Here is a 13577-nt window from a genome sequence, read left to right as displayed (position 1 = left end):
TTTTAAAATACATACCGTACACAAAACATTAGCACATAAGTTATTTTGTCTTTATTGTAAAAGCCAAAACAAAAGGCCACCAGTGTGCTGTATTTGTACTATCGTAGTGGACTCATAGGAAAGTAAACATAGAAGAGGTCACTGTAAACAACATAAAAACATGTAATTGAAAACCCTAAGAACCTTCATACAATAATTTGTTTTATACCATGACAAAAATACGGTTTATATATTTCATTCCAATAGGTTTTTCAAAATGAAGCAAGCCAAAGTGTGTGAAAAAAATGTGGTATTGTGATCTGATGTGAGTCCTGATGTAAGAACCTTGTTTACCTTATATAAAACTCTCTCAATTAGAAGTCTTTGCTTTCTTGTGATGTGCTGACTTGGTTTTCATGTTCTTCACAGTTCCATTTTCTTCTGTCTTAATTTTTGTTTTCTTGCATGCCACCCTCAGTTCTTCTTCATTTTCCTCTTTCTTCGGCCGTTTCAGTTGGGGCATTTCTTTCAGCTTTTGGAACTTCTTGAGATCAGCACAAAACAACACCTAAAACAGATAAAGACCACACAGTGGTTATAGCAGACAGATTGGAAGAGACATGACAGAAACTCACAGACAGACACTGACTGATAACACTCACCGACTGTGCCCAACCAGCATAAGGACCCCACAGTTTTCTGAAAAAATCCCCTGTGAAACAATATTACATTGGACATCGGATTGTGTTTAGGATTAAATAGAACCACTAGTCAGTGTTTACAATCAGAACGAACATACTACTGATAAGGTGGGTAAATACTAACCAATATCTCGGTGAAGTTTAGCTGTGATGCTCTTTTGTCCGTTGCCAGAAGCATAGTTGTAGTCACGTTTAGCAATCTGCCACACATGTGTGTCTATGGGTACGGCCTCCGCCTTATCCAGGGACATCAGGCATACACAGTCTGCCACCTACAGCGAGACACATAGCCTTGATTACATGTTACTGTAACAAGTTCATGAAAAATATAAGAGGCTAATGGGTTGTTTTCCTACTCTACCTTGGTGCCTACACCAGGGAGAGTACGCAGAGCATCACGGGCCAGCAGATATGGGACACTGCGTAGACCTTCAAGCCACTGGAGCCCATGGGTGTCCAAAATCTGCTTCGCACTCTGCTGAAGGAACCGAGCCCTGTATCCAAAACCGAGATCCCTGAGACACGCCTCTACACTGTTGTCTGTCAAGTGCAATGTAGAAAAACAACACAATTATGATGACAATGGCTAGTGAACATGACTCTCAGCACGTATACATCAGCATGGAAAATGTAGGCACTTGAAGGAAGAAATAAACACAACAAAAAGACACAGGATAATAACACATTTGTCATAGAACCTGCAGCAAGATGTATGTACCACTCAGCTGTCAACCAAAGCACTGATCTTATTATCTTACTTTCATATAAAAAGAGGCTGGATAGTAGTCAAACCCATGTTAAATGTGGATTTGCAATGATAGGCAATGATTGTGAGGACATTTATTTCTATTCTGCAACATGACTTAGGTTGAAAATATTGTTGCATTGGCCAGAATAAAAATCAAGGCCTCCTGGTTGGATTTTCTACTACTGAACCACTTACACTCTAGCAAAAGTGGAGGGGGAATACTAAACCTGATGCAGTTGTAAACCCTGAACTAGGGCTGGGCAATACGTATATAGATATTATAATGATGTATGAGACTAGATATGGTCCTAAATGTTGAATATTGTAATATGACACAAGTGTTTTCTTTTCCTGGTTTTAAAGGCTGTATCACAGTAAAGTGATTGACTGTTCTATCTGTTCTATTATTTGCCTGTACCCACTTAGCTCCACTTATTATATCCACATTACTGATGATTATTTATCAAAAATCTGAAAGCACCAATTGTCAACTCTACAATATCGCCGCAATATCGATTGATTGATTGTATGATTGATGTATTTGGTAAAAAATATCGTGATATCTGTTTTTCTTCATATCGCCCAGCTCTACCCTGAACCACTGATACGAAGAAAGATTTTAAAACAGTGGCGTAGGTCTGTGGTGAAGGAATGTAGTTTAAACAAAAGAACTGCTGTGCTCAACTCAACTATCTCTAGAGTCTAATGGGATCCGACCCAAAAATCATACAACAGGCAAATAAAGTCATAAGCACTCACAAATAAGTATACCATGCTTTTAATAATGCACAGCAGGAGAGGAAAAGGATGTGTTTCAGCCCTAGGCTTTGCTTAGTGTTTCTGCTATAATTAAAAGTATTATATACTTATTTGTGAGTGCTGATGACTTCATTTGCCAGAGAAAGAATATAGTACCTGCAAGCGCAGACAGGGAAGGAAAGTTGTAGTAGGAGGTTTCATCCAGTTGGCACAGTGGGGCGCCCAGAGCCTGACACAGTCTCTCCACCATGCCCTGGATACGAGAGATGTGGTTGTTGGAGGTGCAAATGAAGGAAAACAGGCATTCAATGGGGTCCTGGCGCAGCATGCGCACTCCTGGGGAGAGACCAAACAATATATTTAAGACACATTTCATTGAACAAATATTGCCTTAGTCATTACTTACAGTAATGTAATAATAAGTGGTAGCATGCATGCATGCACGCACACACACACACACACACACACACACACACACACACACACACACTGACCTGTGAAGATATCTGCAATGCACTTAAAGTGAGGGTCTGCTACTCCCCATTCATTGTACAGATCCAGCAGCTTCACATTCAGCTGGAAGTAGTCTCTCAGCATCTCTTCTTCCTCCTCACTGTCCTGCACTGAAGTCAAGGCCACCGGCTCCTCCTCTTCTTTCTTCAAAGCTCCTTTGAACCTCTTCTCTGACTTGTTTTCCATTTGTAGAGAAACACCAGCCCTCCTCTTCCTGTCACTTCCATCCACCTGTCTGCTTTTTTCATGGTTTTTGTAAACGTGGTACCAAAGAATGTCACCTGTTTGAGTCAGAGTCCAAACTCGTCCTCCCATCACTCCGGTCCAGTGGCCTTCTGCGGTTTCTCTCCATCTGTGGGTTGAAATGCGTTTAAACAGAGACACATACACGATTTAAACTGCATTAGTTATGTCCAGCAACTCTCCTGTTGATCATGAGACTAACGTTACATCTGAGCTAGACCAACCTACCGGAAAGATTGTCCACATGCAAGAGTGAGATCAAGACTCAGCTCCGACTTTGCACAGGCCAGAGATCTCCACATTTTTGACCCCGATGACAGTACCGCATGTTTGGCCATCACTTACCTGTTTTGATGCTAACAGTTACTCTGCTGACTGTTCAGAGGAACACAAGCGTAACGTTACACTAACCAACCACAGTGTCCCGACATTATAAAACTCATCTTAGTGTGATTAGAGTAATGTTGCAGCGTAAAACAAACCCTACACCTTAATGTAAACGGGAAGCTACAACTTCTAAGTACAGTTCATGCTATGAGTTCATGTTTACAATAGCCAGTATAAATAACTTTCGCGGAGTTGTTTTAGCTAGCGTCGATAATGATGATGGACAACAAAGACCTTACACCGTGATGCACAGCTGAGCATATTTGAAAAGAAAAAGTGCAAAGTTTAGATATTTGTAATTCGAAATGTTATTTTGTACAAATAAGACGTGGTTATAGTCCTAACTTCATGTTAATAATTATCCCAAATCACTGTGATGTCAATCTGATGCAACATTTCTCAGATTCCGGTAGCCCCTCCCGTACTGATGTAAACACAACTGCTGATTGGCTCTCTCGCTCTTAGTGGGCGGTAACTTTAATCAAGCTCATTCACGATTGGTCAATGCCATCCGTGCCCGCGGTTTTCTATTGGCTAATATTTTTGTACTCTTTCCCTTTGAGGTGTACAGGAAGTCGTCCCCTCCTCGCTCTCTCTCCGAGAAGAAAACTTGTGTGTGGCGGTGGCGTGTCTGAGTGGTTCCGATCGGTGGAAAAATGGCAGATACGGTGGCACTTTTCACTTCCATTGGGCTCAGTGAGCAGAAAGCGAAAGAAACACTGAAAAATGAAGCGCTGAGTTCTGCCTTGAAGGACGCAATTGTTCAGGTACGACCCAACGTATGATATGGGGAAGATCAAGTTCGTGAAGGGACAGCTGTGAAATCAGAAATGTGACTGATTTCACTTTATTTTTGAAACTCACATGTATCCACCCTTATTTCTTCTTTACTTGAAATGAGCTCTAACTATGGGGTCAGAGGTAACGTTACCTACCTTTGGATACTAGGTTTCTCATAACTTTTGAGTAGTTGTGACAGGCTGGGCCACTATAGTTTCATTTTCACATTCCAAAGGCTGTTTGCAGACAATCGGCCCACATAAAATAGTAACACTTCCCAGTCTGACTGTAACACAGTTCATTAGCTATTGACATACACACATTTTAAAGGACAAAACGATTAATTATGGTCTTTTCTCATTGCTTTCAAAAGGCCCAGCGAGTCCGTGGGGCATCAGGAGTAGACAAAGCCATGGGCACATTGCTGTACAGTATGGCATCTCGCCTTAAAGACACCAAACGCCTGGCATTCCTTTCAGACTGCATAGTTCAGTGCAAAATCATCACAGAACTACAGCTGGCAGGTAAGTTCTGACATCTTTGACATGTTGCAAGCTGACTGATCAAGTTCATGAGATGTATTGACATTTCCGCAGGTACAGGACAGTACAGATACATTGGAATAATTGTGCATATCTCTCAGAGTCAACTGTAATAAAAACAAAAAGAAAGGCAATTAAAGGAGCAGCATAAAATAATACACACTGTGCAATATGAATTATAAAAAATACACACTATTGCACAATTACTTATTTCACTAGATCATAACCAAAATGTAAACATGACATATTTTAACATTAATCTTTCAGGTAATTTCTCAGACCATTCCCTGACATAAGAAAGCCATTTTAAGTCCATGGCATTTATTCACCCACCACTGCCCACACACAAAATACAGAATACCCAAATTCAGCCAGGACACATGCAATTCAATTTGGCAGTGTGCCAACAAAGTCTGGGATACAATACATTTGATGAATATAAAATGTGCAGGAAAAAAATGTCAAGACCCCACAGCCTCTGAAGGAGGCTAGGGAAGCAGAGAGAGCATAGGTGAAAGCAGAATGGATGAGTGCCAGCCTTGACTCTAGAGGGTTTTTACCGACGTTCTGGGCGGTAACCTGGATGTGCGGCCATATTGGAGGCACTCGGTGTAAACAACTGAATGGAGTAATGGAGTATTGTGCACTTTGGATACTTGAATACTTTATGTCTAAACAACAGAAAAGCTCATCAAAATGCGTCCAAGATGCAAAGGCAATGGAAGGACTTGGACCACAAAAAAAAGGTGCGATATTTTGAGAAATCACGGTTTACTGGTGGTGCAGATCCCTACAAGTTGGCTCCCTCTTCTTGGATCCATGGCGACCCGGTGATTCTTCCTTCAGTTGCATATCCCGATATAGTCAACTACCTGGTTTTCTCGCCGAGCCCATACACAGCAGAAGACCTTAAATCCTACAAAAGTTTGGAGGCCTATAACCAGATGGTGTGTGGATGGGTGAGGGAGACGCAGTACCAAGTCATTAACGACCGTTGTGTTGTGAAGGCCTGAGTAAGTAATGCAATAACGTCTTTAATCAACCTAACCTTAACTGTATGATATCATTGTGATACTCGAGGTGTAGCCAAGTAACTCTCAATCGTTTTTTTTTTTCATTTCAAAGACCGAACAAGACAGATTTCCCCGTCGTAGATCCTGGTTAAGCTTTGCCAACCACAAGCGCCTCCTTTCCTCTGATAACTTCTGGCATTCCTCTCCCTGGTTTTTAATAACTTTTGGAAGTCGATAATATTCCAAATGTTTTTCTCGGTCTGACCTATTGGTACAACCTAAAACACGGCAATAATTAACAATTTTCCTTGACTGTGTTTGGGATCTACTTCAGTGCCTGTACTTTGTTGTGATGCGGAGTACCTCCAATATGGCGACTTCTGGTCTGATGACGCGTCGTGAAAACCCTCTATATGGACTGTCTAAATGAATGCGCTAAGTTTGTAGACATGAATGACTGAAGAAAATAGGCTCGTTCGAGATGAGCCAGGTCTGCGCAGAATCGATCACCGGTGATCGCCGCCCAATGCATGCTGGTTAGATTTGTGTCCGACTTGCTCTGACATCATGCACACGTGGGCAACGATAACCTCACGAGATCAAGACGGCCGCAGGTTTGAGACGCAGACCCAGGCGGACCCAGGGCATCCTGGGAAACGCCTGGCTCTCAGCTGATCTAACAGCTGAACCGACTCAACATGATGGCGTTTTATATATACTTTTTATTGTTTTTGAATTTTAATTATTTTTAATTACTATTTGTTTGATTTAAAGGTTTATTCTGTACAGAACACATAGTGATAGCTGATAGTGAGGTTTAGAAGTCAGAGAGACTAAATCCGTTCAGATTACGGATCATCTATAGTCTGTTGTTTATTAACATCAGCAACAGATTGCACGTAGAGCATTTTAACAGCTACTCTGTCATAATAAAAACAACAGAAGACTTTGTACAAGCTGATATATGGGTCTGATAATATTGTATTAACTCGGAATCGGACCTAACTGGATGTGAGTGTGTCTTTGACTTCCTGTTCAGCCTGAAGGCTGCTGGAAACGTCTGGAAACTGTCAGACTTGACCGCGGCTTTTTGTCACTGCCCCCGGCTGCTAGCGCCTGCTCTCATCCACTTTACAGGCGAGGCGCAGTTCATCTCGAACGAGCCTAATGACTTCTGTGTCTTCCTGCTCCATCAATGTCTCCTCCCTCTTTTTTTGCAGCTGCACTTGAATTTGTGAAGAGTCATCCTCAGGACCCCATCAACCAGAGGGAGTTTGAAGAAGCATGTGGAGTGGGCGTGGTCATAACACCGGAGCAAATTGAGGATGGGGTAGGTGCATGAGCTTACATTGCCCAGAAGTGTGTCTGTCTTACTGGTGTGTTCAGTGACAGTGGAATGTTGTGCAGGTTGAATCGGTGATTAAGAAGCACAAGGAACAGCTGTTAAAGGAGAGGTACCACTTCAACATGGGACTGCTGATGGGTACGATGCGTAGTAAAATATGTTTGAAACCATTAAAGCTTAACAGACAGATAGAATGTCTCACTGAGCTTTTGTGTCTGTTTCAGGAGAGGCACGCTCTGCCCTTAAATGGGCTGATGGAAAGGTCGTCAAAAATGAGGTGGACATGCAGGTGTGTTTTGAAATAGAGAATATTGTTAGAAGTAGTGCGTGTGTCATTATTATTGTATATTTGCATCTGAGGTTGTTCGGTTATTCTCACTGTGTACTAACTAACTGTGACGTTTGTCTTAAAGGTCCTACACCTCTTAGGACCCAAGACCGAGGCTGACCTGGAAAAGAAACCTAAGGTAACGCACGGCACATTATTTAAAGGAATTAGTTTGACGTTTTGGAAAATATGCTTATTCGTTTTCTTCCTGTGCCCAGCCAAGAAATGGTCCGACACATAACCTTCCCTGTTTGGACAGAGCCAGGCTAGCAGTTTCCCCTTGCTTCCTTAGTCGTTATGCTAAGCTAAGCTAACTGGCTGCTGGTTCTGTCTTCACATTTATCATGCAAATATGACCGTGTTATTGACCTTCTCATTTAACTCTCTGCAAGAAAGCAAATAACCTTTATTTTCCCAAATGTCTAACTATTCCTTTAATCACTGCACTTAATCTTTTGGTTTCCTCTGTGGTTAATGTCCAGTTGTTTTGCAGCCCCAGAAAGCTAAAGTCGCAGAGAATGAGGTAAAGGCAAAGAAAGAGGAGGTGGCAGTGAATGGTAAGCAGCAGACAAAGTAGACGGAAGGTTGAAGTGACAGGTAGTTTGTTTATTTGTTTGTTTTTAACTGTGGCTGTTGGTTGTTTAGGCGAGGCGATGACTGGGGAGGGAAAGTCACTTATGGAGCAGCTCAGAGGAGAAGCACTGAAGTTCCATAAACCAGGTTAGAAGGAACCACCTGAACAATTAGATGCAGTTGCATTTCTGCTTGCCGACCTTTTTTTCTTCACACTCCATTTAGAGCAATTTGAAAGGATTTACTTACTAAGCATGTTGATCTTTCATCCTTACCTTCCATCATACAGGAGAGAACTATAAAACTGAGGGCTATGTGGTCACACCAAAAACAATGGACTTGCTTAAAAAGCACATGGAGATCACTGGTGGACAGGTACAAACTTAATATGCGTTACTTTTGGATAACTTGAAAATGATTATGTATATTGATTTTCCCCCTTTCCATTTACAAAATTCCTTTTAGATACGTTCTCGTTTTCCTCCTGAGCCCAACGGTATCCTTCACATTGGACACGCCAAAGCTATCAACTTTAATTTTGGTTATGCAAAGGTACTTGTCTTTCTCTCCTCTGTCACATAAGCAGTTTAATCCTCTCGGTTGCAGCAGTTTTCTTTAAACCTTGTCTCTTCTTGTAGGCAAACAATGGAATTTGTTTCTTGAGGTATGATGACACAAATCCAGAGAAAGAAGAGGAGAAATACTTCACTGGTATCAAGGACATGGTGGAGTGGCTTGGTGAGTTTGATTGATGCCTTTGTGATCTGATGAAAACTTCAGGTACACTCTACATTCATTAAGTTTCTTAACAAAATTACTGTATTCCACAGGCTACGAACCTCATGCTGTCACGCATGCATCCGACAACTTTCAGCAACTCTACGACCTCGCTGTGGATTTAATTCGCAGGTGGGTGTCCAAACCATGTGTACATGTTGGTAAATGTGCACAAGCCAGTAGATGATGTCGGATTCTTTTCTTTGTCTGCCTTCAGGGGTCATGCGTACGTGTGCCACCAGAAAGGGGAGGAACTGAAGGGCCATAACGCTCCTCCATCCCCCTGGAGAGACCGACCCATTGAGGAGTCGCTGGTGTTGTTTGAGAGGATGAAAAAGGGGCTGTTTGCTGAGGGAGAGGCTACGCTCAGGATGAAGATGGTCATGGAGGACGGGAAGATGGACCCTGTGGCATACCGAATCAAATACACGCCACATCATCGGACAGGAGATGAATGGTATGAGAACACAAACTGCTGTACTTTTTAAACCAGGTATTTTCATTGAAATACATTTGTTCACACAACAAGCTGTGTTTTTATTTTACGCTTTGTGTCTTCCGTTTCTCTGCAGGTGCATCTACCCCACTTATGACTACACCCACTGTCTGTGTGACTCCATTGAAAATATCACACACTCCCTCTGTACCAAAGAGTTTCAGGCCAGGTACTTTTCTTTCTGATCTTTGGTGATCTGTCGTAGCTCGAAACACAAATGCATTGTTATGTTCACCGTCCTTTTTGGTTTCCTTTGTGTTTGTAACAGGCGTTCATCATATTACTGGCTGTGTAATGCTCTGGATGTGTACTGCCCAGTTCAGTGGGAATATGGGCGCTTGAACCTCACCTACACTGTTGTCTCAAAGAGGAAAATCATCAGACTGGTAGAGGCTGGTGTTGTCAGGTAAAATAGCCATTTGTTTCTAGTCTGTTAATTATTTATTTTAACTATTTATATGACATTGTTAGAAGGATGAGTATTTGCCCTACTACTATTCTGTACTATACTATGCTGATACTTATTAAGCGGAATAGGTGTCAGCCAAAAGTGACCGTTCAACATTTGTCAATGTCATTATAAAACGTGTGCCTGGAACCCCTGGTCTTATGTTACCCTATGTAAAAATGATCACAATGAGTTCCATTCAGAGTGGAATACAGATTTTAAATTTAGGAAAAGAGAGCTGTCAGTAGAGAAAAAGTTGGGTCTGTGCATCCCTACCTACATACTACCATGTTTTATATTTACTTTTTCACTAAAGCCCCTTTTAGACATGCAACTCTTTAATGTAAATGTCAGGGCTTCCGGGATAACTAGGGAGAAGTGAATAAACCACTGAAATAAAATAATCCATACAATATATGGAGTAGACATCGTCCTTAAATCATTAAATTTTGCAGCAGTTTAGGTATACAATTTCTATAAGGTAAACCTCAACTACTAGAAATAGGATATACAAAAGGGCCTACTAACTATATTATAACTAGAGATTATTTGGATTCTATCGCACAAGCCCATGGCTCTTCCTGTAAATGTCCAAAGACCAATTTAATAGCAATGTTATGAATTCCATGTCTGAACAGGGCTTAAGTGTATTAAAAGCTATAACCACTTCTTCTAATAACAACACAGATGTCTTGCAACAGATAGATAAGTCAAACATCATGAGTGAATTCAAACCATATATACTTCTCACTGTGATTTGGTGTGCAGCATTTTAATCACAACAGCTGTCTTCCTGCTACATAGAATCTGTTTGGTAACTGTAGAAGGTATCTTTTCTAATTCCAGAGACTGGGACGATCCCCGACTCTTCACTCTGACTGCGCTGAGGAGAAGAGGTTTCCCAGCAGAGGCAATTAACAACTTCTGTGCACGGGTATGCAGAATAAACAGAAGGATGAGTGGTTGGGTGGAGGAAGTAGTAATTAAACGCATGAGGACGGTGCTGTAATGATATGTTGCATCTGTTGGCAGGTTGGAGTCACAGTTTCCCAGACGACGACAGAGCCCCACCTTCTGGAATCGTGTGTGAGGGACGTGCTGAACGACACGGCACCCAGAGCCATGGCTGTGTTGGAACCACTTAAAGTCACCATAACTAACCTCCCTGCGAACTCAAAGGTTTGCACAGGACATTACTCATACGTGTGCTCCCTGAGGACTTGTAATACCCTGTATATTCTGTCTTTTGCATGATATTTAAAATCACCGGTGCTGAATATTCCTGCTTTCGTCCTCTTATGTCTCAGTCCGAAGTACGAGTGCCAGACTTTCCTGCCAACGAGGCCAAGGGCAGCCACACCGTCCCATTTACACACACAATCTTCATTGAACAGAGTGACTTCAGAGAGGTCAGAGAGAAAAACTAAACAAAATACCCTCACAGTATAAGTAGCATACTTTCTTTGTGTGATGCTTGCATTGCGGACAGAGGATAATGATGGACTCCTCTCCTTTTGCAGGTATTGGAAAAGGGTTACAAGCGTTTGACCCCGGAACAGCCTGTAGGTCTAAGGCATGCTGGGTATGTCATCTCTGTCCAGAAGGTCATCAAGGTAAGACTCTAGATATGTGTGTGTGTGTGTGTGTGTGTGTGTGTGTGTGTGTTCTTGTTTTACTATATTTGTGGGGTCCAAAAACCGGGAATACAGTATACTTGTGGGGTCCGGACAGCTTTATGGGGCCAAAATGCTGGACCCACAACTTTAAAGGGCTGTTTGAGGGTTAAGACTTGGTTGTAGGATTAGCGTTAGAATTAGGTTATGGTTAGGGTGAGGGTAAGGTTTAAGGTTAGGCATTTAGTTATGATGGTTAGGGTAAGGGGCTAGGTAATGCATTATGTCAATGACAGGTCCCCACAAAGATAGTGAAACGCACTGTGTGTGTGTGTGTGTGTGTGTGTGTGTGTGTTTGTGTATGTGTGTGTGTGTGTGTGTGTCATTTTGGATCGCTTTGGGTAAAAGCACTACTCAAATACAGCTTGTTTTTCTGCAGTCCATCTGATATTGCAACAAAACGTACGATCTTGGTATTATACATTCTTAGCAGTGTTTGCTTCCCTCGGTGGATGTCTTATCTTCCTGGTCCACATCCTGCTGATATCTCCTTTGTTTCTCAGGACACTCAGGGTAAAGTGGTTGAACTGGAGGTGAGCTGTTGCAATTCTGAGACCGCAGAGAAACCAAAGGCCTTTATCCACTGGGTCAGCCAGCCATTGGTGTGTGAAGTGCGTCTTTATGAAAGACTGTAAGTCACAAAAAACACTCTCTGTCATTCACAATCGATATTCTATGTAGAAAACTCACTTAACCAAAACGTCTCACTGTCTTCGTAGATTCCTGCACAAACATCCAGAGGATCCGTCTGAAGTGCCCAATGGCTTCCTGAGTGACATCAATCCTGTAAGTACCTCTGCACTCCTGTGACAGAAGGCCTGTTTAGATCAACTGAGCTTTTTCAATGGGCTTAGTGATTGCTCAATGTGTTACCTTTTTGTCATTTAGAATTCCCTGCATGTGATCAGCAGTGCCTTAGTGGATACCTCAGTAAAGGGAGCAAAGGTTTTTGACAAATTCCAGTTTGAGAGAGTCGGCTACTTCTCCCTGGACCCCGACAGCACTGCAGACAAGGTACAGTAAGATTGAACAACTTTGAAACGGTTGTGGTGCAATGCTTAGTGGTGAAAGCTTTCACAATATTTTAGTTCATTGGAAAATGTATTATTATATCTACTCTGGTTTAAAAAACATTTTTGTAATGAGTGTGACGTGTGACTGTAATCTTTCTTTCACTGCAGCTCGTCTTCAACAGAACAGTCACCCTCAAAGAAGACCCTGGGAAGATCTAATTGACAGAGATCAAGCCACTTCCCATGAGCCCACAGATACATGTCCAAATTGTTTGCATCAATTAATGTGTAACATCAGCAAGGGCACGGACTGATCAAGTTGAGATTGACTCAGAAAAGATACCGTAATAATTACATGTCCATATTTTTTTCTAAACTGCAGTTCTCTTTCATGGATCTGTCTTGCTGAAATTGGAAAATATAATTGTATTTCTTAATTGTCGGCTGCGAAAACAAAATTACTGCAGTATCACTTTGCGCAATCTCAACCTTGGTCACTCAGTGTCAGAGTCCTCTTGACTCTTTTTTTTCTATATCTGCTGCAATAATATTCACTTACAGTGTTTTTTCTTTGTTGAATGGATGCATGCTGATCATTGACATCAACAAGGATGACACGTATATTATTGTAATATTGGCTCGAAACTGGTGTTACACAGGAGATGCTCTCAAATGGCATGCATGACCTTCTTACAAAGGCGGAAGATCCTTGCCAAACCATAATGTGTTTTTTTAGACTCAGAGGGGTGAACATGTGTCCTTTTGACAGGTGACAAGAATAAATAATATAAAATAAAAAACCTGCAATGTCTCTTTGTTAATAATCTGAAGTTTTTGAAGCTGATATTAACATTCTCCTACTAGTGATATTTTAAATTATGATATTTTACTATTAGAATCAAATGTTTGACTTTGTTTATGATGATATTTTGGTTATGGTTATTGGTCACACACATCTAGGGGTGGGTGACCGTAATAGGTATTGTGATTACCTGAAGGTAATCACTGATTTCACTAAGAAAAGTCTAATAAGTTTAGTAAACAGTACAGTGTTGCTTAACTGTAACCAAAATACAAGATATGTGAGCTGTATTATCCTATAATAAAACACACACAATCCCAGGCTAATAATCATGATATTAATATATTTTGCAACATTAGTTTCTGTGGCTGATTTGGCAGTTGTGTTAAGTAACTGCTTTTTCAATTACAGCAGCAAAACAGTGGAATGCTATGCCTACAAGTATTAGAGAGTGTAT

General features: G+C 41.4%; 2 protein-coding genes across 2 annotated transcripts; one reads left to right on the top strand and one right to left on the bottom strand.

The window, feature by feature from the left end:
• Positions 1 to 36: 36 nt before the first annotated feature.
• Positions 37 to 3735, bottom strand: ogg1 (8-oxoguanine DNA glycosylase). Its single transcript, XM_031316793.2, has 7 exons — positions 3172 to 3735; positions 2682 to 3052; positions 2344 to 2523; positions 1042 to 1220; positions 805 to 952; positions 642 to 691; positions 37 to 547 (listed from the first exon to the last, which is right to left on the bottom strand). Exons 1-7 carry the CDS (start codon positions 3279 to 3281, stop codon positions 350 to 352), a joined length of 1236 nt encoding a protein of 411 aa, XP_031172653.1. The 5' UTR covers positions 3282 to 3735; the 3' UTR covers positions 37 to 349.
• A 146-nt stretch (positions 3736 to 3881) lies between these two features.
• qars1 (glutaminyl-tRNA synthetase 1) lies at positions 3882 to 13449 on the top strand. The gene is made up of 23 exons (XM_031316683.2): positions 3882 to 4097; positions 4484 to 4634; positions 6886 to 6995; positions 7073 to 7148; positions 7235 to 7299; positions 7424 to 7477; positions 7832 to 7895; positions 7984 to 8058; positions 8201 to 8286; positions 8377 to 8463; positions 8550 to 8649; positions 8742 to 8820; positions 8906 to 9145; positions 9261 to 9353; positions 9453 to 9590; positions 10479 to 10566; positions 10665 to 10811; positions 10940 to 11041; positions 11153 to 11245; positions 11809 to 11936; positions 12025 to 12091; positions 12194 to 12319; positions 12487 to 13449. Exons 1-23 carry the CDS (start codon positions 3987 to 3989, stop codon positions 12535 to 12537), a joined length of 2331 nt encoding a protein of 776 aa, XP_031172543.2. The 5' UTR covers positions 3882 to 3986; the 3' UTR covers positions 12538 to 13449.
• Positions 13450 to 13577: the final 128 nt, after the last annotated feature.

Source organism: Sander lucioperca, chromosome 12 (genome assembly GCF_008315115.2).
Source record: "Sander lucioperca isolate FBNREF2018 chromosome 12, SLUC_FBN_1.2, whole genome shotgun sequence".
In the NCBI taxonomy this organism is placed as follows: domain Eukaryota; kingdom Metazoa; phylum Chordata; class Actinopteri; order Perciformes; family Percidae; genus Sander; species Sander lucioperca.
The sequence above is the reverse complement of the archived record's forward strand: the minus strand, read 5'-3'. Positions and strand labels throughout refer to the sequence as shown.

Coding starts and splice junctions, on each gene's coding strand:
- qars1 (XM_031316683.2), top strand. CDS start 3,987: ATGGCAGATACGGTGGCACTTTTCACTTCCATTGGGCTCAGTGAGCAG. Junction 9,354..9,452: donor ACCAAAGAGTTTCAGGCCAG/GTACTTTTCTTT, acceptor TGTTTGTAACAG/GCGTTCATCATATTACTGGC. Junction 12,092..12,193: donor TCCTGAGTGACATCAATCCT/GTAAGTACCTCT, acceptor TTTGTCATTTAG/AATTCCCTGCATGTGATCAG.
- ogg1 (XM_031316793.2), bottom strand. CDS start 3,281: ATGGCCAAACATGCGGTACTGTCATCGGGGTCAAAAATGTGGAGATCT. Junction 2,524..2,681: donor CATTGCAGATATCTTCACAG/GTCAGTGTGTGT, acceptor GTCTCTCCCCAG/GAGTGCGCATGCTGCGCCAG. Junction 692..804: donor TAAACTTCACCGAGATATTG/GTTAGTATTTAC, acceptor ATTGTTTCACAG/GGGATTTTTTCAGAAAACTG.